The 27,500-nt window shown below is 40.8% G+C and overlaps 1 protein-coding gene across 2 annotated transcripts in view; it reads left to right on the top strand.

The window, feature by feature from the left end:
- Positions 1-27,500, top strand: part of LOC138950463 (uncharacterized) — a 189,350-nt gene that overhangs the window by 143,672 nt on the left and 18,178 nt on the right. For both annotated transcript variants that reach the window (XM_070322194.1, XM_070322195.1), the window contains exons 7-18: positions 80-216; positions 3,038-3,164; positions 7,881-8,100; positions 9,739-9,891; positions 11,730-12,021; positions 15,681-15,830; positions 17,149-17,446; positions 18,208-18,328; positions 20,870-21,049; positions 21,977-22,013; positions 23,117-23,380; positions 25,565-25,612. In XM_070322194.1, the coding sequence (XP_070178295.1) occupies positions 80-216; positions 3,038-3,164; positions 7,881-8,100; positions 9,739-9,891; positions 11,730-12,021; positions 15,681-15,830; positions 17,149-17,446; positions 18,208-18,328; positions 20,870-21,049; positions 21,977-22,013; positions 23,117-23,380; positions 25,565-25,612 (2,027 nt within the window). The remainder of the gene's footprint in view (positions 1-79; positions 217-3,037; positions 3,165-7,880; positions 8,101-9,738; positions 9,892-11,729; positions 12,022-15,680; positions 15,831-17,148; positions 17,447-18,207; positions 18,329-20,869; positions 21,050-21,976; positions 22,014-23,116; positions 23,381-25,564; positions 25,613-27,500) is intronic.

The following is a 27,500-nucleotide window of genomic DNA, read 5'->3' as shown; positions in this document are numbered from 1 at the left end:
GAAAACAAAGTTCTAAAAGTACATAATTGCACAAGAGATGATTGTATGTACCATAATCATGTTCACTCTGGATGTGCAGCCGTTTCAACCGGCTTGAGACCACGTGCTCCAGTCAATACTTCCCGCCAGACCTGACAGGAAAGCCGAACTTTATCACGGGGAGTACCCTGGGCGTTGTGCAAGGGAACATCCAAGTAAAACTCATCAAGCTGGATGGTAAACCAATTTTTTGCTTGTTAGGTCAGACAATATAAGATGTTTGGTTGTATCTTTGAGAGTGAAGTTTTACATCTGATATCGAAAACACGAATCCAAAGCTGCGATGGTTACACAAATCACAGACAGCCTGATTGGCTTTTATTTTGACAATCCACGTCTCACCTTATAATCCAACAAGAGGCGAAGCCTTCAAGGCTCCCGTAAGAAATCAACAAACAGTAACATAACACAAACTCACTCACTCCGTAACACACACACACAAACACACACACACACACACGCACACACACACACACACACACACGCACACACACACACAGTTAAAACTAACGCATCATATCAACTCCATGTATAATTTTCAAAAGAAGGCAAACAGATAAAATGACTAGGGTAATAGGTTAGGTACCTGCCATGTGGGCACTTTTTCCACTGCTGTCCTCAGTCCTATACTTTTCATCAAGACTTGTCACCATGCCGAGTAGATCTAAATTCGGAAGTCTTCATGTGGCTGAGGCATATATCTGACATAGCGTCGATCTTGTTGTAGGTTAACCTCCTTTCTGAAACAAATGGCAAAATGCGATTAGTTATGATGACTACAACCTACACAAATATAAACAGTGTTTTGAAACAGAATAGTCAGGTTATACAAGCCACTTTACCTATGCAGCATGGTAACCTTACAATATGCGAAACATGTCGACTGCAGCAGCCTGGTTCTTAAAATAATTCTGACGGTCAACACAGCCAGAAATGCCAACAAAGACAAGAAAGCTGTGGCAAGGTAAGCTTACCAAACGTTACATAGCGAATCATATGATAGTGCGTAAACAGCAAACAGTAGATCTACAATCAAAGAGAGGATCGAGTCTGGAATGAAACGCGATACAGATCTAGCATTCAAAAACTGTCTTTCACGTTCAAGGAAGTTGTTGCAAAGTACTTAAGACTTACTAAATTGTACAGACAAAACCATGACAGTGCATGTTTTGAATCTGAGGAAAAAATCGTGATCATTTTGACTTTGAGAACAGATTCATTCCGTTTCCTTATATCTGCATGTTCAAGTAAATGGTGGACAGTTTTTTTCGGGCAGAGTAAACTTAACTTGAGACTCTACTGCAAGTCTTGAAATTCACATAAATCGAACCACGAGCAAAGACATCCAAACATTACAGGCACTTTAGATCAACTCATTTCACTAGAGGTGACTGCCTAGCACTGTGTTTGACATCCGTGTCTGCTGAAATAAAAAGAAATTAAAACAAAACGGATTAACAGTAGGTGACACGTTATCAGAGTGGGAGACACTAGATCTGTCTCTGAACTTACCGGGATACGGCTGCAAGATCGACACTGACTGCCGCGCTTTCGACAGCTCTTCCTCGCGTGGACATTGGAAACACGCTGTGCAGATCAAATTGTAGGAAATCTCCCTTTGGTATCTTCTTTATTTACTTTTCTGGAGCTTAGAAACCGAACAACATGAAATCGTCTTCCCCGGCGAATCGGCGAGGTGAGAACTGGACCACAATCCTTCGCGCGACCCCTGACCTGATCTTGACACCTGAACTGCCGTCTACATGCCAAACACGACACAAATCAGTCAACTGCTTGTACCCCTTCAAAACCCCCCACCACCCGTTTTCTTTGGATACACGCTTTAACTACACACATGCCGACACAATGTTGATCATTGCTTCAATAATTTGAAGATGGTGCTTGAAAATTAACCACGTGAAATGAGTATTTCGGTGTTTAGCCAAAAATGTTAAAGTTTCTACCACAGACATACACACATACATACATACGCACGCACGCACAGACAGACAAAGTTTACCATCGCATAGGCTACACTTACGTGAGCCAAAAACAATTGGCAACTTGAATGAAAAGTCGTGAAAATAATGATAATATGTTTTTAATTATATTTAATCTCAACAGGGTGCAAACAAAAGGATAACAAAGTCGCTGACGCCTAACAAAGATAATAGCAATAAACCTGAGCCGTTGCCAACATTTTGGATTTTGAGATGTTTGCATTTCTGCACTCTACCAAATGTGTTTTATCTTGTTTGTAAATATCAATTTCAGATTCGCTTTGCAAATATAATAAAAATGTGGTTTTGTATTGCACTGCAGACGCGAAACAAGCACCCCTTAACCCCCAAATTTTTGTTTTTTTCTTCCCTTTTTGTGCTTAAAATCAAATTTCATTTTCATTGGTTGTGATGCATATTGAACACAGTTTACATCTAGTCATTATCAGTCACTTTCAGCTTTAGCAGTTAAACTAAAAACCATGTTGCTAGGGCCTCCTAGATATTTGTTGCAAATTTAATCCTGTAACCTTCACAACTATTTTTTGTCAAAAAGGTCGCTGGAGCAAACTTTAAATCGATATATCTCATCAATGCTAGACAATAGACACTTGCAGTAAAGACCATCTGAAAGCTGGTTATCATCTTTTCTAATGGATACCAACAAGTCTAAATGTCCAAAATGACACTGTCTTTGTTATCATTGTGTTGGAGTGGGTCACCTATTCTCTCTCTCTCTCTCTCTCTCTCTCTCTCTCTCTCTCTCTCTCTCTCTCTCTCTCTCTCTCTCTCTCTCTCTCTCTCTTCTCTCTCTCTCTCTCTCTCTCTCTCTCTCTCTCTCTTTCTCTCTCTCTCTCTCTCTCTCTCTCTCTCTCTCTCTCTCTCTCTCTCTCTCTCTCTCTCTCTCTCTCTCTCTCTCTCTCTCTCTCTGTATGGGTATGGTGGAGCTGATACTTTTCGCTTGTTCAACATATGGCGTCTCTCTTTGCCAACAACAGGTACCGTGTCCCTTGACAAGTTTCTCTCGTGTGAGAAAAGTGTGTCCAACCTGAATCCTGAAACCGAGATCTTCAACTGCAGCGTGCAAGATCCAAACTTCGACCGTCTCATTGAACACAGAGATAGGTGAGTACCGTAAACTACCGTGTAAGCGCACACCCCGCGTTGCACCAACTTCGCTCATAAGTAGGATGTAGAAGTTTATAGGATAAAGGAACAGTTCCACGTGAGAATTAGCGGTATTTAATCAGTTTGTATACAAAAAAATGTCAATAGGATGTGTTTCTTTTCAAAATGTCTACCCTCTACGAAAGCGTATGTGTGCAAGTGCCTTGCAAATGCAAGAATATAATCTGAAATCTAAACTCACACATAATTCTCGTGCGTGATGGTTGAAGAATATCTTGAATGTAAAGTGAATGACTCAAGATCTGCTTTGTAAAACTCGCATTGCAGCGCTAGTGTCTGTACAGAAATCACAAACTTGCGCAAAATCAATAGTGTCATAAATTAAAATGTAAGTCCCCAAAATCCCCCCAGGTCGACCTCTTCGACCTCTTCAACCTCGGAGGAGTCTCCTAACTCTTCGTCCTGTTTTGGAGTGACAAACGTATGACATAACCGGTATGATCGCATCGTCGCATCTTGTCATAATGCATCGGAAGGCTTTGTCTGAATTACGTGCGGACTTTCACAAACAAAAAGAACAAATCATCTTTCTCCTGTCACCAACGATTCAAATGTTCGGGGGGGGGGGGGGGGGGGGGGGTCGTTTACAAGGTACTATACCCTATACACACTGTTTGACCCAAAGTAGGTGGCGGGCGTTTGCTCGATATTGGGCGCTTACAAGGTAGTTTACGGTATTGCTATCCAAACTGGAGAGTAATTTTTATCAACTGAATGTTTTTATGAGGGCGGAGGGGAGGATCTCCTTATGTATGTGTGTATGTGTGTGGAAAGCATTTCTAAACAAATACTTGGTGAATCCGTAACAAGTCGCGTAAGGCGAAAATACAACATTTAGTCAAGCTGTCGAACTCACAGAATGAAACTGAACGCAATGCAATTTTTCAGCAAGACGGTATACTCGTAGCATCGTCAGTCCACCGCTCATGGCAAAGGCAGTGAAATTGACAAGAAGAGCGGAGTAGTAGTTGCGCTGAGAAGGATAGCACGCTTTTCTGTACCTCTCTTCGTTTTAACTTTCTGAGCGTGTTTTTAATCCAAACATATCATATCTATATGTTTTTGGAATCAGGAACCGACAAGGAATAAGATGAAATAGTTTTTGAAACGATTTCGGAAATTTAATTTTAATCATAATTTTTATATTTTTAATTTTCAGAGCTTGTTTTTAATCCAAATATAACATATTTATATGTTTTTGGAATCACAAAAAGATGAAGAATAAGATGAACGTAAATTTGGATCGTTTTATAAAAATATTTTTTTGTTTACAATTTTCAGATTTTTAATGACCAAAGTCATTAATTAATTTTTAAGCCACCAAACTGAAATGCAATACCGAAGTCCGGCCTTCGTCGAAGATTGCTTGGCCAAAATTTCAATCAATTTGATTGAAAAATGAGGGTGTGACAGTGCCGCCTCAACTTTTACAAAAAGCCGGATATGACGTCATCAAAGGCATTTATCGAAACAAAGAAAAAAACGTCCGGGAATATCATTCCCAGGAACTCTCATGTAAAATGTCAAAAAGATCGGTCCAGTAGTTTGGTCTGAATCGCTCTACACACACAGACACACACACACACCCACACACACACACACACACACACACACACACACACACACACACACACTAAGGCGAAAATACAATATTTAGTCAAGTAGCTGTCGAACTCACAGAATGAAACTGAACGCAATGCCATTTTTCAGCAAGACCGTATACTCGTAGCATCGTCAGTCCACCGCTCATGGCAAAGGCAGTGAAATTGACAAGAAGAGCGGGGTAGTAGTTGCGCTAAGAAGGATAGCACGCTTTTCTGTACCTCTCTTTGTTTTAACTTTCTGAGCGTGTTTTTAATCCAAACATATCATATCTATATGTTTTTGGAATCAGGAACCGACAAGGAATAAGATGAAAGTGTTTTTAAATTGATTTGGACAATTTAATTTTGATAATAATTTTTATACTTTTAATTTTCAGAGCTTGTTTTTAATCCGAATATAACATATTTATATGTTTTTGGAATCAGCAAATGATGGAGAATAAGATGAACGTAAATTTGGATCGTTTTATAAATTTTTATTTTTTTTTACAATTTTCAGATTTTTAATGACCAAAGTCATCAATTAATTTTTAAGCCGAAATGTAATACCGAAGTCCGGGCTTTGTCGAAGATTACTTGACCAAAATTTCAACCAATTTGGTTGAAAAATGAGGGCGTGACAGTGCCGCCTCAACTTTCACGAAAAGCCGGATATGACGTCATCAAAGACATTTATAAAAAAAATGAAAAAAACGTTCGGGAATTTCATACCCAGGAACTCTCATGTCAAATTTCATAAAGATCGGTCCAGTACAATGTAGTTTAGTCTGAATCGCTCTACACACACACACACACAGACACACACACACACGCACATACACCACGACCCTCGTTTCGATTCCCCCTCGATGTTAAAATATTTAGTCAAAACTTGACTAAATATAAAAACCAAGAAAAGTGGGTTGTTGGAACGTTTGTTATTGACAAAACAATACATTCACAAATATATCGACCCAACAGTCTTTTAAGTGCACAGACAAACAATTAATAACGATAACTTATCTGGCTGATTTTTTCTTCCGCCTGCCACGAAGCCGCAAGCGAATGAATGAAATTTGATGTTTATTAAGCAATCGTTGGTTCAGGACAGACTATGGGATTGCATTTCAGCTTGGCACCTCACAATGTGTCCACGGAATATTCCTTCAAAGTTTGCAATTGTTTAAAACAAATTTAGTTGGAATTTAATTCACAAAAGTGGCAAAGAACAAATCTATGGTACTTCGAAGAAAGAAGAATACCAATACGACTTGCAATTTACCGTGTGCGCTGTAAATTCTCCCTTCCTTCAAAGCAGACAAAAAGCAGACATCTTCATTTTCTTCCAAGGGAGAAATCCTACTTCTGCACGCTTTCTTTTCTGTTCATATTCAGTTGCTTCGCAATAATGAAATGTCATTGATTTGTTCAACTTGTGAAGTCAGTCAAAACGACCGCAGAACACAGGACTGGGAAATGACACTGATTGAACTATGAAAGATCTTCGATGACGAAAGTATAAATGACGTCATGTGGTCACACCAATCTCGAGAACTAAGCGTCGCTCAGAACCAGCGCTCTTCAATTAATTAGTTTCCAACCTCAGTACGACCACCCAGGCTTCTAAGAACAGCAAGGCGGGTTTGGAACACAAACGTGACTACCCAGAAAACTAAGTTACTCCATGTAGGGGAAGGGAGGGCAAGTCGACCCCTCTAACAAATGCAGCTTATACCTCTCGTCTTTTAAAAAAAAATATTGTTTTTGTTGTAAAACCTGGTGTGTTCTCTTTCGTGTAAGCGTTGTGTGGAATATGAACGATCCAACTGGCACGGTTTTTAAATAAAATATAAAAGAAAAAAATCCTGAAGCATGGACGACTTGCCCTCCATGGAGGGCAACTCGTCCATGGGGGGCGGGTAATTCGTCCAGGTGGAAAAGGTTGTTCATATTACCCAATAGCATCACCTCGACATATAAAATTGACTGAAGTAACTTTTCTGTGTCAGTTTTGTTAATCGGAAGTGAGAATGACGTCATAATGAGTCGGCCTACGTCAGAAGTCTTGGCTATGCAGGGAGGGTGAGTAATTGAAGGGATAGATGTTCAAACATCTATACTTATTATAGTTGCTCTGGTTCAAAGCGAAGCAAATGGGAAAATATATTTACAAATTGGACTTGTAATTGATTTGTGTCGCCCTTTTCAGGTTGCGTGAACGTGAAATAGTTTAATAGGCCTACTAGTATACGCGCACTTCCAATGACGGGAAAGCGCACCCCCTCCTCTCTCTCTCTCTCTGTCTCTCTCTCTCTGTCTCTCTCTCTCTCTCTGTCTCTCATGCACTCACACACACACACACACACCCACTCGCACACCCACATACACACACACCGCATAGTGATAAGCTTACACCTACACATACACACGCGCGTGCACATAATTTAAATCAACAATACGTCAATTTGGCTGTTAAAAATAAATAATAACATAAAAGAGTGTGCATTATAACAGTCCATCTTTGAGGTGAAAGAGTCTACACAGACGAGAGAGTGATATGGACCCATAGTCGGGTATTGTGACCCGGGTCGAGTTACACGACAAAGGGGGGGACGAATTACCCGATCATGGTACTCGCTGAACATTGCTATTTACCATTGCTCCTGGGATAGCCTGAGATCTATAACTTTCGACTAGTTGTTATGAAAGCCATAGCTTTTTTGCAGATCTGGTGCATTTTACGAATCAGCGGCTCCCATGCACTGACTGTGTTGTTTTTTCGTGCAACAATTTTAGAGTGGAAACCATCAAAATTGACAAAGACTTACCGCTTTGCTGGGCCCGTTTTTTTCGACATTTTTTTTTCTTCAACTGATTCAGGTTGGGTAACTCTGGCTTATGAAATCGATGATAATCACCCCTGCAGTGTCATGTTCTCAAAATCGAGGGGGGACGACATACCCGAGGGGGTCGACTTGCCCTCCCTTCCCCTATTTTCCAAGTTTCATTTTGGTCATTTTAGTGCCTCACATCGCCTTAAGTTTGTTCGAAACAAATGGATTTTCCACAGGTTGGAGGTGACATATCGAGCTAAAGGAGGAGGCTACCGTGAGGTCCTTAACGGAAACACGAACGGACGTTTCAACCAGAGCTTCACAGCAGTGACTCGTTCTAAGGCTGTGGAGTTCAAGTTTGACTTGATCGCGCCCGTGCACTGCATTGAAAACAGTCCACCCTGCACCAGCTCCAACGAGATGAAATCCATGCTGAACGTTCCTGATTTTACAAGGGTAATATACACACTCGCGCACGCACGCAAATGCGTACGCTCGGACGTACCTACGCAAACGCGCACGCAAACACAGACGGATGGACCGACAGACAGACGGAAACACGCACACACACACACACACACACACACACACACACACACACACACACACACACACACACACACACACACATACACACACACACACACACACACACACACACACACACACACACACACACACACACACACACACACAGTGTAAAAAAGTACTGCGTGCAGCTGTATGCAATGAATGTCACTGCGTGGGTTTTGTTTTTCGCAGTAGAAGGGTGTGTCGCCGCAGTAGACGCTGACTTGATGGCTAACAATGACGCATTCAGATGACACATTTTTAGCCTCATGACACATCGTAAGTCTGACGATAATTCTTCGAAAACTTGGTTCCATACTGGGCGTCTGGCACGAGTTCGTGCAGACGATCTCTCTAATGTTTAACACAAAGTCAGCAAACTCTCCTGTCACATAGAACGTCCATTGTATAGCGCAATGTTGAAATGAAGTTACTGGTCTAAAAGATTTATATTAGTCGTTTCTTCTGAGATAAATAGAGAATACTACATGGCTTGCTGTGTCGTACCAGACTTACACGAGTTGTTTTTTAAAATATTGAACTGCGAGCGAAAGCGAGCTGTTCACTATTTGAAAAAGCAACGACTGTAAATCTGGTACAAAACAGCAAGCCATGTAGTATTCTGTTTATCCTACATACTGTACTTACGTGTATTTGACTGAAAATGTCCTGCAGTCGAGGCAGGTAAATTGAAGACGCTTGTTTTGGAACCTTGATCTCTTCTAAAGCCTCGTGCAATCTATTACGTCAAAGTAAAGAAAACTCTGAAAGTGTGGCGTGACGTGTTAGTTCTAAAAATTCATCAAGGGTAATTAGCGAGCGCAATTTTTGTTTCTATAATGACGTTTATCTCGGTGACTTTGGCATCATAAGCAGTGGAAAAACAGGTCCCTGCCAGACTTGCTTGACACGACCTCATTTACATGATATACACACGTGTGATTTGAACGATTATTATCGCACGATTGTCTCTCTCACGTATACATGTAGGATAATCCTTGTTCTCTTATCATCTGCAGATTTACCGCAGTCTTCATTACGCGAATTCCCAACAGAAGTCAGACTTTCGAACATACAATCTACGTAGGCAAGCATGATACGTCATGACGTCATATGATTCCTAGCATATTGACGTAATGCTAAACATCCGGTTATCTCGAGTTTTCTCCCTATTAAAATACATATTCGAGGGTTTTTCAATGTTCGGTTATTTCCGTGGCTTCGTGCGGAAAGGGAACCGTCGTCTGCAATGAACAACATGGACCATTCTGGTACTTGTTGCTGACAAAAACATGATTTTAACACAGAAGGTAATGTCAGAATAGCTATATGAACGCTATTGTGTTTTCATCGTAGCAATAGGGTCCGATATGCGACTCGTCTTCGACTCGTCGGCATTATACTTGTCTCGTTTAAATATCGGGCTCTATTGCCACGCTGAAAACACAATAGCTGTTAATATCGAGTGAACATTTGCTATTTGGGCATAGGCTACATAGAAATAACGTATATTATATTCCACAGTCAAGTCGCATCACCATCAGCTGGGACAACTGGGGGGATGGCGACTCTGGCATGTATCGCTACGCCTGGGAAGTCTTCAAGATGACCAAAGGCGCTGGGACGGAGATAGAGATTCATCCTGATCGGGCTCTCGATCCCCTCATTAATCAGGAGGTAAGCAGCTCGAGATTGTATTTCATTTACTAACTTTATTATCATATTGCGTGTCTGTCTGTCTGTCCATGCTAACGCTATTTCCAAACCATTTCCAGTATTAGTCGTACGCTCAGATTGCATTGTCAATATTTGGATATTTTACGATGTTTCGTCTACTTTTGGTTTGGAGCTCACCGATGATTTTTGTGGGTTTTTTCCTCACGTTTCTCAGGGTCTGTCACTCAAACAGGGCAGTTGTTGGTGACTTTGGAGGTGTCCATGATTATTTATACACGTTAGTCTTTTTTGGGGGTGTTTTTAGCGAGTTCGCGTTTTTGTTACCATATAGACCCATTGCAGAAACTCAAGTTATCAACAGCATTTCTACTCGGCGCGCGCGGTATGAGAATCACGGGTCGTAACTCTCTGGAATTGGTCATCCGCCGCCATGTTGGATGCCTTTCACGATCTCTGACAGTGCTTGAGCGTTGGGTGGCGACTCGACAAAAGTGAAAATGACACGTTGTGTGGCTAAAAACTGCAGTCAGCAGGCACACTTTAGGATCCCTAAAGTTGTTTACCATCAGGGTGACAACTGGAAGGAAGTTACTGAGCGGAGAAGACGATTATAACTGGTTATTTGTTGCTGTGTGCAGTGCGCTAATCAACAATTGTCCATCGGTTGTGCCTTTAGAGTGAACACTGTGATAGGATGCTTTGAAAATTATACTTTGCAGTAGTTACCTGAGCTGCATTGTACCTCATTTGCCTGTCTTGAGAGCTTTATCTTGTAAATTTTGGTGCACTGTCTGCATGGTAATTTGAGATAAAGAATAAATAAATGAATATAATAATGTATTCTTGCTTTACTTTTTATGTTGTGCTGTTGTGTTAAAAAGGCAGATCCCCTTTGGACTCATGCATGCACAGTTTTCTTCATTTTGTCTGCATACACAGTGAAATACGCAAAAAGAACAAGAGTGCAATGAAGAAAACTAACAAAGACGGCATCCAATATGGCGGCGCGAAGAGAGTATGAGCGGAGTTGTGCCCCTTAGGGCTAAAGCTAGCCGATCCATTTGATAACGTCACGCCGAGTAAGAAGAATGAATTGGACCTATAGTCACCATATTTACAAAAATTCTTGTTCGATTTGAATGACATTTTACAGAAAAAAATGCTCTTTGCATGCTTTCCATTTAAATCAAGCACTTTGAGCTGTTTACATATATTATTGGTTTTTTTTTTATAAACAAATTCTAATTTTGCTCAATAATGTTTTGCAATTTTTATTTCAGGAATCAAATACAGCTGAACATGTCTGCAAAAAAAAGATAGTTGATATGTTGAATACTTTTGCCTGCAGAGTGACAACCTAATGTGACAAACATTTATCGCATAATATGGCATACTCTGTCAATGCCACCACAGCACAAAAGTGTTCAAATGTATCAACATTTAAAAGTTGTGACGTTAACATAGAGTCTTCAAACTAACTACACACAAATTATAGTTCAGAAAAAAATATTGATATTTCAAATTAAAAAACAAGAAAGGGGGATATTGATATTTCAAATTAAAAAACATGAAAGGTAGGTTGTTGGAACGTTTGTTATTGACAAAACAATACATTCACAGATATTTCGACCCAACGGTCTTTTTATTGAACAGACAAACACATCTTCACACAAAACTTATCTTGATAGTTCTGTCAGTTTACGTCCACTCGTCTGGAAGCCTAACGAATGAATCATATTTGATATTTGGTATTTGGTATAGGAATTAATCAATCATTACAAATCGTCAACAAAAAAATCGATTTTAAATCTGTTTCCTGGCCTTAAATTGTCGTGCAGGTCTTGCAGGCAGACTACGCCCCTCAGTCGTACGACCTAAGCGGGTCTGGGCCAGGGATGTACTCGGTCATTCTGGAAGCGGGCGATCTGGCCAACAACACCAAGTACGTCAGACGTCTGGTCGTGTACGATCCCAATCCTACCATCACCACAGATCCTGCTCAGCGTTTTTACGTGACGTCTGCCAACGCGGCGGGCAACTACACGTACCAGAACGACATCTCGGCCCCTATTACGATCACGTGGGCGAAGCACTTCCGGAACGCTCTCCACGAAGAAAACAACTTGCTTGGTAAGCAATTATTAAGGCGGTTCTTATTGAGTCCAAGTATTTTGACCAAAGCCTCAGTGCAAGAGCTTCCTGCGGCCAGCTTCGCGAAGTATATTTTGCGCAGTTGACTTCGCCCTAGTTTATTTGAGGCTTGAAAAGGGGTCAGAGAAGTGTGTGCAGCTACACTGAGCAATATTTTTCCAGTGGTATAGCCAAGATGTTAAACATAATTTATTTGGTCAGAAATATACGTGTATTTAAAGATTAGTCATTCATCTGCTCAAAAATGTTTTTTTGGATGTGAGCAATATATGGGTATGATGTCACAGGTCGAAACGGTGACTTAAACTGCATGACATTTTACATTATTTTACATCAGAAAGTTTATTTGTTGTCTTACCTAATAGGCAGGTATGAAAGTCAAAACAATGGTGCACTATAGCCTTTGGCTAGTGATTCTAAAAATGTACTAGCCAGAGAGCAAACTTTACTAGCCAAACAAACAATTTCTTTCAGCAATTTTACTTGTATTTGGCGTGTAAATGAACATTTCTACTTGTTAGGCACATGTTTTTACTCGCCACTTTTAGGGCTGACAGTTTATACACATTTCGTTTAAATCCGCCGCGCAGTTAGGCTCATCATATGAGAACGAGTGTCTACCGGACGAAAAAGTAAACAAGTCTCATAAGGCGAAATTACTACATTTAGTCAAGCTGTCGAACTCACAGAATGAAACTAAACGCACTGAATTTTTTCACAATGACCTTAGTCTGCCGCTTGTGCAAAAGGCAGTGAAATCGACGAGCCTGTTTAGCGCGGAAGTGGTTGCGCTGTGCTGCACAGCACGCTTTACTGTACCTCTCTTCGTTTTAACTTTCTGAGCGTGTTTTTAATCCAAGCATATCATATCTATATGTTTTTGGAATCAGCAACCAACACGGAACAAGATGAAATTGTTTTTAAGTCGATTTCGGAAATGTTATTTTAATCATAATTTTTATGTTTTTAATTTTCAGAGCTTGTTTTTAATTCGAATATAGCATATTTATATGTTTTTGGAATCAGAATAAGATGAAAAATAAGATGAACGTAATTTTAGATCGTTTTATAACAAAATAATTTTAATTACAATTTTCAGATTTGACCAAAGTCATCAATTAATTATTTAGCCACCAAGCTGACATGCAATACCAAAATCCGGCCTTCGTCGAAGATTGCTTTGCCAAACTTTCAATCAATTTGATTGAAAAATGACGGTGTGACAGTGCCGCCTCAACTTTTACAAAAAGCCGGATATGACGTCATCAAAGACATTTGAGACAGTGACAAAAGGTCAGGTGTCATGTCTACTGTCCCGAATGACACACGATTGCTGACATTTCACCATTGCCAAAAGAATAAACAAATAAGAAATAGGTGGAAAATGAATGTGAAAACTGACTTTAATTGGTGATCAGTATTTTCTATACCACTAACAAATAATCTACCTACACATAGCTGTTTGGCAAATGTATGTTGCATGGGACACACTGACATGAAAGTGGAAGATGTTTTTCCCTCTAGAGAAACTGCATATCAAGTTACACTTTTTGTGCTCTTCCATTCCAGTTGGCAATCAATTGTTAACGCATGTTATTAGAAAAAATAGAACGAACACAGATTAGATAGAATGAAAAATGTACTGGTGATGTCATTTGGGACATACTGACATGAAAACGTCACCTTTTGTCATTGTCTCATTTATCAAAAAAAAACGAAAAAAACATCCGGGGATATCATTCCCAGGAACTCTCATGTACAATTTCATAAAAATCGGTTAAGTAGTTTAGTCTGAATCGCTCTACACACACACACGCACAGACAGACAGACAGACAGACACACACACACACACTCACACACACACACACACACACACACACACACACACACACACACACACACACACACACACATACACACACACCACGACCCTCGTCTCGATTCCCCCTCTATGTTAAAACATTTAGTCAAAACTTGACTAAATGTAACAAGTCGCGTAAGGCGAAAATACAACATTTAGTCAAGTAGCTGTTGAACTCACAGAATGAAACTGAACGCAATGCAACGCAGCAAGACCGTATACTCGTAGCATCGTCAGTCCACCGCTCACGGCATAGGCAGTGAAATTGACAAGAAGAGCGGGGTAGTAGTTGCGCTGGGAAGGATAGCACGCTTTTCTGTACCTCTCTTCGTTTTAACTGTCTGAGCGTGTTTTTAATCCAAACATATCATATCTATATGTTTTTGGAATCAGGAACCGACAAGGAATAAGATGAAAGTGTTTTTAAATTGATTTCGAAAATTTAATTTTGATAATAATTATTATATATTTAATTTTCAGAGCTTGTTTTTAATCCGAATATAACATATTTATATGTTTTTGGAATCAGCAAATGATGGAGAATAAGATAAACGTAAATTTGGATCGTTTTATAAAAAACATATTTTTTTACAGGCTGTTAATTCTTCATAATTATTAAAATGGATAAGGCATTCCAGTCACACGGTGGGAGGGAGGGAAAAAATTGTTGTGTGCGCACTCGCGTGAGTTTGGCAGCGAACTGACGCAGTGGACACAGGCCTGAGTACACAGCGACACGCGCACGTGAACTTGCTGATTCACTCAGCGTAGCGACAGCCGTGGGAGCTAAAGGCCTAAATACAGGCGACGTTAAACCCTAGTAGTTTAAAATACATTTCTGCGAAATTCCTAATTTCGAAAATTTAATTTTGATAATAATGTTTATATATTTAATTTTCAGAGCTTGTTTTTAATCCGAATATAACATATTTATATGTTGTTGGAATCAGCAAATGATGGAGAATAAGATAAACGTAAATTTGGATCGTTTTATAAAAAACATATTTTTTTTACAATTTGCAGATTTTTAATGACCAAAGTAATTAATTAATTTTTAAGCCACCACGCTGAAATGCAATACCGAAGTCCGGGCTTCGTCGAACATTACCTCACCAAAATTTCAACCAATTTGGTTGAAAAATGAGGGCGTGACAGTGCCGCCTCAACTTTCACGAAAAGCCGGATATGACGTCATCAAAGACATTTATCAAAAAAATGAAGAAAACGTTCGGGGATTTCATACCCAGGAACTCTCATGTAAAATTTCATAAAGATCGGTCCAGTAGTTTAGTCTGAATCGCTCTACACACACACACACACACACACACACACACACACACACACACACACACACACACGCACATACACCACGACCTTCGTCTCGATTCCCCCCTCTACGTTAAAACATTTAGTCAAAACTTGACTAAATGTAAAAACGATGCTGAACATATATTTCCACCGCTTGGCTTTTGTCGAGCCAGTGAAAGCCACAAACTTACAAAGTCAGAAAGAGAGAGACGTAAAGCACATCTGACACAACAATACGGGACAGCCTCGACCCCTGTCTGTGCCCTAATGTGAGTTACAGACAGTCTCTGGGTATTCTCAATGTGAGTTAAATAAAGGCCAATGGGTAATCTTTATGTTCACAATTTGAACAATCTTTAAGTGTAAACATCGGTGCGTGTGTTCATGTACATTATCCGCGGTTTACCTTTGTGTTCTTGGACATCAATAGTGTTACCCTTTTATCCCGAGTTCTTTTCTGATTGACAGGCAAGGTGCGTCCTTACCCCAAAGAACTTCGAGATGACACGGAGGAAAACAAATTTGTCTTCAGGAAGGTCATCCCATACAACACTACAAAACAGGATGACTGGGAAGGGGAGAGAACTGCAAACGAAATACCGAATCGCAGAGGCATAGGTAATGTGTGTGTGTGTGTGTGGGGGGGGGGGGGGGGGGGGGGGGGAAGGGTTGATCGGGGCGATTTGTCTGTCCATGTCTGTTCGTCTCTCTGGCAATACTTATCTGCATGCAAGTGCTTGTTTCCGCGTTGGAACGAATGCAAATGTAACTGATTGTGTATATACTGCCAGTATTTTTTTTTGTAATGCCAACTCTGAGAAAGTAACGACCATAACGATCATGTAAATCATTTAACCTCTACGGATATGTGCAGACTTTACATGGAATAATAACATTGCTGTACGTGGATAATACAACGGGTCCATGTATAGAGCAGCAATTGCTTGATGATCAATGTTGTATTTCGACAGAGTTATCAGCACGAACATAAATTCCCACTTTGCTCAGATAGCATCTAGACTGGAGCATGTTGATTTGTGTCCCAGGAAAATAACGTGCTCCTATCCCCTGTACACAGTGATGGAAGACTTCGTTCTGATTATTTTCATATTGATGATATCTGTCCATATGCGTAGCATCCGTTTTTCATCATAATAAAACTCAATTTGATAACACATTCACATTTTTGTTATAAAACATGTTTTGTAATTTTCCAATTTTGATCATAGCCTAAGAATTCATGTAAAGCCTGTAACGTGTATATAGTTCTGTGAATATATTTTCTGCCTTTTTATGTTTACTTTTTCACTTTTATGTTTATCTTTTTGTAAATGTTTTACTTGTGTAAATTAGAGTAGTCCCTCTCTGGGCGAGGGCTGGTCGAAAAGAAGCTCGCTTATTTTGCTTATGCCACAACCCTCGTAAAATAAAATGTGATTTGATTTGATTTATGCAATTTGAGTAAAAAAGGGGTGGAAGGAAAGGAGGTATATGGAGGTTTGGTAAAGGCATCGGTGAAAGCGTTTACTTCTTCCTCCTTTAGTTTGATTTTGTTGTCGGGTAACTATGTAATTGAAGCCATTGATTACAATCTTACCAAATGGTCTTCTATTGTCATATTTAAACATGATGGAAAGGCTAAAGATATTTAACACGAAATGTATTGAAACAAACTTCTACGAACTTTTAGGCTAACCTCGTAGTACCTGTATATACAACATAACATTGGCATTATTTCTGAATGAATTAGTTTGATTGATGTGAAAACAACGCACACTCGGTTGCATTTCTACTATCGTTGCATTTGTAAAGCTGCTTTCGTTGAAATCTTAGGGTGACGTTTTGCCATAGTAGGATAATCGATAACTCTGTCTGCATGGACGACCTTTTGTTGTCTCCCCTGTCACTCTGAATGTTTGTCTTTTTTCTCTCCAAGTGAACTTCAAAATCCAGTACGACAAAGACAGCACAGGAGGGGTCAACCAGGGTCCAGTGCCTACCAAACCTTGGATAGAAAAGACCCTCACGGAGAGTTACACCATCCCCTACAGCGTCCCTGAGCGACCAGGTGAGGGGGACACCGTCACTATCTGGGTCAAGGCCACGGATGCCATGGGAACGGAGAAGGTGGAGAAACGCCAGGTGACCTTTGACTCGACTCAGCCTGATGTGCGGAATGGTAGCATCAAATTCCTCATGAATGTTCCTGTACCAGGCATACACTTCAGCTCCATGTGAGTACAACAAGAAAGAAAATCCGCTAAAGACAGACAGTCGGACAGAACGGACGGACGGACGAACTGGTACGAGTCATATCAAGCAAAAGAACACGTTTGTGTGTGTGTGTAGTGCGTGTGTATGCGTGCGTGTGTGTGTGTGTGTGTGTGTGTGTGTGTGTGTGTGTGTGTGTGTGTGCGCGGATTTGGGCGACTGTATTTGTGAATAATAATAATAATAATAATAATAATAATAATAATAATAAGAACATTTATATAGCGCTAAATCAAAAATTTTCGTTAAAAAGGCTTGCTCTAAGCGCTTGACATCTAAACTAAAACGTCATTCACACTCTTTACAATGATGTACAAGAACTTCATGTCACACTCTTTCATTCAGTATAGCACCATTCACACAGTTGTTATTCTGTACAAGACAATAAGTTAGTCTAACATTTAGAATGTTCATAAGATGAAAACAAGAGAAAACCAGACTGATTAAAACAACTGCTTAGTGCTAACAAAGCATGAATCTTAATGATAACGTAATACATGTTTAACTGTTAAGACCATAAAAAAACCTATATGCTAAAATAACTTCGAACTTTTAAGAACTTCTTATAAGATACACAGCACATCTAGATAAACACCAGAATGATAAAACAAAAGGCAACTCGTTAAAACTATTAAATGCATCAATGTCTAAAACACGAAAGACTCAAATATTGCATACATAACTGTCATTACGATGTTGTGATGTTGTGTTTTATATAATACAGGTTCGAGATCACCGCACAAGACCCACAGTCGGGCATAGCTCACGTGTTGTGGACGTTCACTCGTTCCAACGGGTCTGTCCTTTATCAAAACACAGTGCCGGGAGCTCGAATCAGTTCTGCTGTGAGTCTTCTGCAAAAAGAGACACGTTGTAGTTGTTGCTGTTGCTGTTGTTGTTGTTGTTGTTGTTGCCGTTTGTCTGTATGATGTTGCTGTTCTTGTTGTTGTTGTTGTTGGTGTTGTTTTTGTTCTTGTTGTTCTTGTTGTGTTTCTCTGGAAGGATGCGTTTGTAATATTATGGCTTATTCGAGAAAGACTCATAAGAGGATTTAGGGATCGGATGGAGCACACTAGATGGTTGCTTTGAAGTTTTCAAACATCCTTCTTGTTCTTTTTTGTCTTCTTCTTCTTCTTCTTCTGATGATGATGATGATGATGATGATGATGATGATGATGATGATCTTGTTGTTGTTGTTGTTGTTGTTGTTGTTGTTGTTGTTGTTGTTGTTGTTGTTGTTGTTGTTCTTCTTCTTCTTCTTCTTCTTCTTCTTCTTCTTCTTCTTCTTCTTCTTCTTCTTCTTCTTCTTCTTCTTCTTCTTCTTCTTCTTCTTCTTCTTCTATTCAGTATACTGCGAGACAGACTGTTATGTTGAAAAAGGGTCTGTATGTAGGGGAAGGGCTCTTAATATGGACCACTGTTTTGTTTTATGCTGAAAACTAGCTTGTTTTCTTGCGAATAAGTTTCATTTTGTGTTTGGTAGTCCTTCTCTCTTGGGTTAACAGTTCGGCCTAATTAGAGTTAACTAGCTGTGATAGACAGTCAGAAAAAAATAAATACAGAACAAAATCACAAATTGTCCATATTAGGAACCTTGGCGCCCAATATATGGACCCGTGAAGAGGCCTTCACGAATCACTGTAAAAAAAAAAAGCCCCTTTACTTCAAACAAACATGATACAACTTAGTGTGTAAATCAGACAAATTAAATATGTTTTAGATTTATTTTTATCTGTTTCGGGTTGATGAGAGTATTATTTGAACCACAACAGGAAACTAAAGAAGCTTATCCAAAACAGAGTGAAGATAAGGGAAATTATCAACTACCAAAAAAAGAAGACTATTGGATTTTTTTTAAATCTCGCGCGAGGGCTAGTTACAGGTTATTGTCAGCACGCTTGGTAATGAATTATTGATAATTGCCTTTAGCTTTTATTTTCTTCTATTTGTTGAAGATGGTCCATATTAGGAGACACACGCATACTTTGATATTTTGCTGCTGTGTTTGCAGTACAATTATGGGGTCAACACTGCTTAAATGTAACAAATACGGTCTTAGCTGTCATATAATAGCAGATTTTGTGTGATACAAGCTTTGGCTGTGGGCAGAAACGAGTCCGTTTTAAGCGGCACATTTAGAGTGAACGCCGTTAATAGTGAAAAAAATGAGAAAAACGCCTAACGTTTTTGAGGTTTGTGTTTCTGTTTTGACATGTGCGAGTTGTGTAAAGAGGGTGAACACAGTGAATGGAATTGTTTTGAGCGCTCTAGCGCTCTTAGTTTGTCAGAACAGAAGGTGGTTCATATTAGGAGCCCTTCCCCTGGCCTAGGTGTCGAGGTTAGAGACTTAAGCACGGAATTAACTCTATCCTCGAGCTAATTCAACCCACTGTACAAAAAATATCACTGTCCGTGAGTCGAGGTTAGGACTATCCTCGCGCTAAAGCCTGGGTCAAACTTTCCCCTCGAGTTGAACCTGATAAGTCTTTTATCCCGGGGTTAGTTGAAAAAAAAACCAACATGGTTGCGGTCGCATTTCATGTGCTAAGAAACCGTATTTTCAGGCACAGGAATTACCTGTTCGACGTGTTTGATGTATACGATCCAATGTGAATTTGCACCAGGAAACAACGACGCGAAGCACACAATGGCACAAGAACAATCACTAAACCCAGTTTGACAAAACATTGCGTCACGCTTTTCATCATGTCAAGGTCTACATGGGTCATTTAGAACAGAGTGGCGTCACTCTTCGAACGATGAGAACGGCCTTGACGGGCGCAGTGGCGTGGTAGTAAGACGTCGGCTTCCTAATCGGGAGGTCGTGAGTTCGTATCCCGGTCGCTGCCGCCTGGTGGGTTAAGAGTGGAGATTCTTCCGATCTCTCAGGTCAACTTATGTGCAGACCTGCTAGTGACTTAACCCCCTTCGTGTGTACACGCAAGCACAAGACCAAGTGCGCACGGAAAAGATCCTGTAATCCATGTCAGAGTTCGGTGAGTTATGGAAACAATAAATACCCAGCATGCCTACTCAACGAAAGCGGAGTGAAGCTGACTATGCTCTCAGAGTATAGTGTGGGGAACCCAAATGGGCAAACAAGCTCACACGTTACCAGAAAATTCTGGAACGCTGAAGAAGAAGAAGAAGGGCCTTGGTTGCGGAAGAGCTGTGGACAATTCCCATGCCAAAAATAGATCGAGGTTAATGCATGGGTTAGTAATCTTTTCTGTAAACTCGACTCATGTATTGCGCTATTAAAGTGCTTCCGCTACCTTCGGGAAAACTAGTCTAGACTAAGCTACTATCCCTGGGTTAAACTGACCTCAACTCGTACATACAGTCTCAGATGCAGTACCTCACCTGTGTAACATTATCTTGTTCAGGACTGCGACTCATTCGAGTGTACATGCACTCCAGCAAGGGATTGCTTCTATCACAAGCAGACGTTCCCACTCAGTAACTGTGAGATGATAGTTGAGAAGGAGAGCCTCGATACCGAAGTCATCACTGTCACAGCTGACGTCACCAACATGGCGGGTCTCGTGAAACGTGTCTCCATGCTGGTAAGTTGGTTACGGTACAACTTTCTTCTGAGACTTCCACACAGCTGAAATAATCAGGTCCTTGAAAGATGGGGAACTAAGAAATGGGGGTGGAAAACCAGTACATTGCTAAAAAATGTTTTAAAAAGGTGCAAACTGGACTGAATGTAAAAAGAGGAGGGGTGGGGGGGGGGGGGGTAACTTACATTGGGAGGGGAGTGGAGGAGAGGTGACAGGGGGCCCGGGTAGCTCAGTTGATAGAGCTCTGGATTTGTGATCCTTTAGGTCGCAGGTTCGACTCCAGGCCGGGACGCATACAGGTCAACGTTATGTGCAGTAGACATGTCCCACCCCCGTGTCACCACAGTGGCACATAAAAGACTTTGGTCATTCTGCCCTAAGTGCAGATGACTGATACCAACTCAACACGCATGCACTTGTGTATTTCATCAAAACGCCGCGAGGGCGTAAAACTCGAATTATCACATAAACCTAGTCCTTACGAGGCGAAATATTTAGCATGAAGCATTCTCTCTCGGAGAGGTGACAATGGGTACATCTACCACTGTATACGCTGCCTTGCAATTTGTGAGTCGAGTGAAGCATGTATATATAACTTGTTTGTTTGTTTGGTGATAATTGCTCTAACTGTTTTAACAACAAAAATAGATTTGCGAAAACGTACTTGCCTACATTGCGGGTCACACTGAGTCCCTGTCTCGTCATCTCAACCACGTGTTTGTCAGATACACGAACATAGCAAACGCATACGTACAAGTCGCTTCCCAGTAAACAGTAAATGTGTGTGCAGTAATCGGTGGAAGGTTATACACCACATTTTGACAGTGACTAGTGATCTGCTACTGGAAATATGAATCGTTTCGTCAACACTGCTCTGAGTCGTACTGCACGGTCTTTAATTAATTACCTGTGTATTGTTTTCTTCAGAAAGATGACCTGACTGCACTGAACGGAACCGAATCCTGTAAGTATCACATCTGGTCAGATTGTTTGATTGAAGAGTTGTACAGCAGTTAATATATAATATGTATCGAAGAAACACACTACCACTCTAAAAATGAGTAATTATAGCTCCAAAAAGACAGTCACGCGTTTTGCCTTAATGCTTTGTGGCAAAAATGTGCTCACTTTGTAAAAATAAAAAAAGTGATATATATATAAGTATGTTTGCATTTCCTGATTCGTCTTCGTTTGTCTCGCTGTAATTTTAACGTGGGGTTCGTCATGAAGACTCAATCAAAGGTTGCACAGTCCACCCTCTCTTCCTCTCTGTGTCTGTTTGTGTATTCTATGTGTGTGTTTCTGTCTTATTGTATGCGTCAGTGTGTCTGTCTCTTTGTTTCTCTATCTACATTTGAACATGCCCTCACGAGCAACTGCCCAAAGCAACCCCCTGCCCTCACGAGCAACTGCCCAAAGCGACCCCCTGCCCTCACGAGCAACTGCCCAAAGCAACCCCCAGCCCTCACGAGCAACTACCCAAAGCAACCTCCAGACCTCACGAGCAACTGCCCAAAGCGACCCCCAGCCCTCACGAGCAACTGCCCAAAGCAACCCCCTGCCCTCACGAGCAACTGCCCAAAGCGACCCCCTGCCCTCACGAGCAACTGCCCAAAGCAACACCCAGCCCTCACGAGCAACTACCCAAAGCAACCCCCTGCCCTCACGAGCAACTGCCCAAAGCAACCCCCTGCCCTCACGAGCAACTGCCCAAAGCGACCCCTTGCCCTCACGGGCAACTGCCCAAAGCAACCCCCAGCCCTCACGAGCAACTGCCCAAAGCGACCCCCTGCCCTCACGAGCAACTGTACAAAGCAACCCAACCCTCACGAGAAACTGCCCAAAGCGACCCCCTGCCTATAACGACCACTCCGAGAGATCCCAGACGAGGTTTTGTTTCATATAATTCACCTTTCGATAGGCGGTTTATAGGACGGGCCATAGGGAATACTCGTATATGATCGTATCTGCCTTTAAACTCTCAACAAATATTTGATGAGGAAAATGATGTCTGAGACAAGGGGGGCTGGTACTTTTAATTGACCAATCACTCTCTCTCTCTTTCAGACTTCCCGCCCCAGAACATCTCACTCAAGAGCCTCACAGCGGACAGCTGCACCATCACGTGGTCTTTCCCGCCATCTTGTTTCCACCGCACTGGATTGTGGGTGCTGGTGAACGGCGAGACGGACAAGAGGGCGGTGCACGAAGACGCCACGGAGTTCGCCATCACGGGATTGGAACCCGCCACCCAATACCAGATCTTCATGGTTACTGACTACGGGGACCTGAAGATTCAGAGTGACAAGACAGCTTTCAAGTTCACCACAGGTAGAGTGATAGAGATAGGTAAAACTGATTTGACAAAGTAGTGATAGATTTGCTTTCAAGTTAAATACAGGTACAGGTACAGTGATGGAGATAGGTGAAACTTATGGGACAAAGTAGTGGTACACGTATCGCCATTAAGGTAAGCTACCAGTAGGTAGAGAGATAGAGATAGGTACAACCGATCCACCCAATACCAGATCTAAAAATGGTCACAGACTACGGGAAACTGAAGGTGCAGAGTGACATTCAGTTTTCAAGTTTACCACGTCATGTATGTACAGTGATGGAGGTAGGTAGTACTGATGGGACATACTGGTGATAAATCTGCTTTTAAGTATGCCACAGATATGAATAAGATAAAAAGACGATGATATATAGGTTAACACTTTGCAGAAAGTAATAAAAGGGTTGTTTGTAAGTATATATATATATTTATCGCATTTTTACTGATCACATGACAAAACATGCTGTTGTCATTGGTCAACTAGGAACTGTATATCAATTGACATCGCGCAGGAAGTTCCCAGCGAATTTGATATCGCGCAGGAAGTAGTTCATCAATTTTAATTTTGAAGAATAAAATCTCACCTGAAGGAAACAAATGTCTCCCTTTTTTTTAAAATCACAAACTTATAAAAGAAAAGTAATTGAATCAGAAAGATTAAGCTGTGCAATGAATAAAATCAAACTGTTCCCACCCAGCTTTAACAGAGAAGTAGTAGAAAAGAATGTTACAATCTTACCGACTGAGGTAGTTGGAACAGCCATAAACAAAGCTGACCTTGAAAGTACCAGTATAGTGGCAGTACTTAGAAAACTGTGAGATCTCTTGCAGTGTTTCAGCGCACATCACTCACAAAAAGGCAGGAAATGAGCAGCCGATTTAAACAGTTCGCACCTGCATGAACCATTGTCCACCTTTCTTAGTCGTAGCCATACAACATCAACCGAACAACTTTCAGCATCTTTCACAGTCACAGCGCCGTCGGAGGACGCCATTTTGGATGAGTCGTAAGCGAGACTGAGCTTCGACAACATTATTATGCAGTCCGCCGATACCGACAAATACCTGGAAGCTTTCTTGGGCACAGAAAATGAGCCAGAGGACTTCGCTGATACTGCCTGGCGCACTTCAGTTCCTGCCATCGTTCAGAATTGCCAAATCGAACAGTCAAAAAGAGTACGACTGAGGAAGTAACTGGGACATTCTTCGCTGTTCCTTCGAACTGGCAACTCCACTGAACTTGTTAGCCTTTGTTGGTGATCTGTTTCGACCGTATATTTTTGTTCTTTTTTCATTATAAATGCCTTATTTTGTCTGAGAAAAAGAACCAGTTACTGAAAAATAAAAGTAAGAGCAGCAAAGTTACGAAAGCAGGAAAAGACAACCCAACATTTCCAACATTAAATACAAGGCAGTAGCCTCCCTTGCGTTTGTCTGACTTCTTTGGTAGGTTTATGATTCCTACTGTTCCGAAATCGAATGCGATAAAATCGTTATCGTTAGATTTGACTGTGATATCAACATTTATCAGTCTGAATGTCTCGAAAGGCTGAATCATATCAGATCTCGGCTCACACCTAGATCTGATATGATTTCAGCTTTCTCGACATACAGACTGATAAATGTTGATATCACAGTCAAATCTAACGATAACTAATACTATCCCCGGGAAGTAGATATAGAGATCAGAGATACTGAAAGGGAAACCAAGGCAGTGAAAGAGGTGTGTTTTACGTTTACAACAGGTAACTATAGTGATAGAGATCGGAGAAAGATACACTAATATCTTTGCCAAATAAATGCATCTTGAAAGTCCTTTTTTTTAAAGAAGCAAACTCTAGATTGAAGTGTTCAGTTTCTGAACACACTTTTTAAGTGAACACAAGTGTTAACCATGTGCCCCACTTATGCTAGTAGAAATATGAACAAAATGTCACTCTTTGTTTAAAACGGGTTCCAGAAAGTGTGTTCAAGAGTGAAACATTTTACTTTCAAGTGCAGCTTGGTTTTCAAATTTTGGAATGTGGCCAATGTTGGAGTTGATACTATCATGTGTAAAGCCCTGACATATTGGTACTGATACACAGGGTCGTTAACATAAGATACAATGAGCGTGTACCTGTCAGTTTATAACGTTCCTGTAGTCAGTATCATTAAATGTCTGGTTGATTATTTTTCAGCGGAGCAGGAGGCTTTGACGCCAGGAGCTATCGCTGGAATTGTCATCGGTAAGGGCTTGAAACACACACACACACACACACACACACACACACACACACACACACACACACACACACACACACACACACACACATACACACGCACGCACGCACGTACGTACGCACAAACGCACGCAAACACCCACACACACACACACACACACACACACACACACACACACACACACACACACACACACACACACACACACACACGCACACACACACACACATAAAAATGAATGACATTTGCTGATGCCCAATAAATCTTTTTATATTTCTTGTCAACAGTTTTTCCAACAGAAATTGTGCTAGTTAATTTTGACTGCCGAAATGACACTGTGCGTTCTCACACTGTGAGAAGGGAAACAACCTCTGTAATGTCATTCGACAAACATGAGCTGATTGCCTCCCTTGTTACTCAGGCTGGTTGTTCGACTTGAATGTTACAATTATTTTTCCTGATTTGTATTATTCACCAGAGTTATCATGAAAGTCTTAGTAATGAGCATTGTTAGGCAGGCCAAGGGGATAACGTTAAAGAACGTGTGCGTGTCAGTTTTTATTTATAACCAGGTGGGTAACAAAAAAACTGATGTGGGGGAGAGAGCACCCTGAACTCAGGTCAAAATTAGTTCGGCTCATTCTCTCCCTGACCGGACGCTCCAGTCCTACGCGAATCTATCAAAACTAGGAATACAGAGTTATCTCCCATATGTTTTTCGCGAGCACTGATCTAAATTTGAGATCAGTGTTCGCGAGACGAAAATGATTGCAGATTGGCCGACTTCGACAGTGATCTTCGTTCTGTTCTTCACAGTTATGATAAAGACATCGTTCTAAGGTCAAAACAAGTCGAAATGTTGGGATTGCTGCCGGAAGGAGACCGTAATATATGGTTGCATCACTACAGAAAAAAATCGTCTGCTTCAGCGAACGCCGAAACCAAACGGTTGATTATCACGTGACACTTTTGCCATATTTAGAGTTGTTTGCACAGTAAATACAGCCGCGAAAAAATAGCTCCCTTGAAACTGTCTTACAAATCAATTCCTTTGTAATTTAAAAATTACACAACACCATGAAAAATCATTATCGACGATCGCGAATCTGCTTATATCAATAATACTTTACAAAAAGCTCTAAATATGTAAACAAATCGGTTTCCTTGCCAGACAGGGAAACTCAAGGCATCATGTGAGGGAGAGAATGAGCCGAACTCATTTTGACCTGATTTCAGGATGGGGGAGAGAGTGTATGTGTGCGAGAGTGTGTCTGTGTGAGAGAGAGTGTGTGTATGAGAGCGTTGTGGTGATCATTTGTGTGTTTTTAGAACTTTTGAAAGTTGTATTGTACTTTTGCATCATATTCAACATCCTATGCAATGAATGTTAATATTCATTAAAACATCAAGTGTTTTCATACAACAACAACAAAAAAACAAAAAGTGATGTTCATAATTATGTGAACAATCCAAGTAGAGAATGGTTTTGAGTTTAAGGTTCAACGTGGATTATCAGATTAAAAGCTACTCAGGTTATTTGTTTGATTTCGGGCTTTGGATTTGGGTTCCCAAGGACAAGGATTGTTGACAATCACTCTCAAAGATGAAATCAATGTCGATAATTACCAAAACGACTCATGGTCAATTTGCAACTAAGCTGTGCAATCGCAAATTGCACAACGACAACTCTTAAAAAGACTAAAGAGAAAAGGAACATGCTACAAAGTGAATGACATCACACTTACGACAGTAGCTCTCTGCATTTTTAAACTAGAAGAAAAGGACGCACACTTTACGTTTGACGTCACATACACCCATGATGTCAATGCTCAAACTGTGACGTCACATACACCCATGATGCCAATGCTCAAACTTTGACGTCACATACAACCA

The sequence above is a fragment of the Littorina saxatilis genome, linkage group LG16 (assembly GCF_037325665.1).
Source record: "Littorina saxatilis isolate snail1 linkage group LG16, US_GU_Lsax_2.0, whole genome shotgun sequence".
NCBI lineage: Eukaryota > Metazoa > Mollusca > Gastropoda > Littorinimorpha > Littorinidae > Littorina > Littorina saxatilis.
The sequence above is the reverse complement of the archived record's forward strand: the minus strand, read 5'-3'. Positions and strand labels throughout refer to the sequence as shown.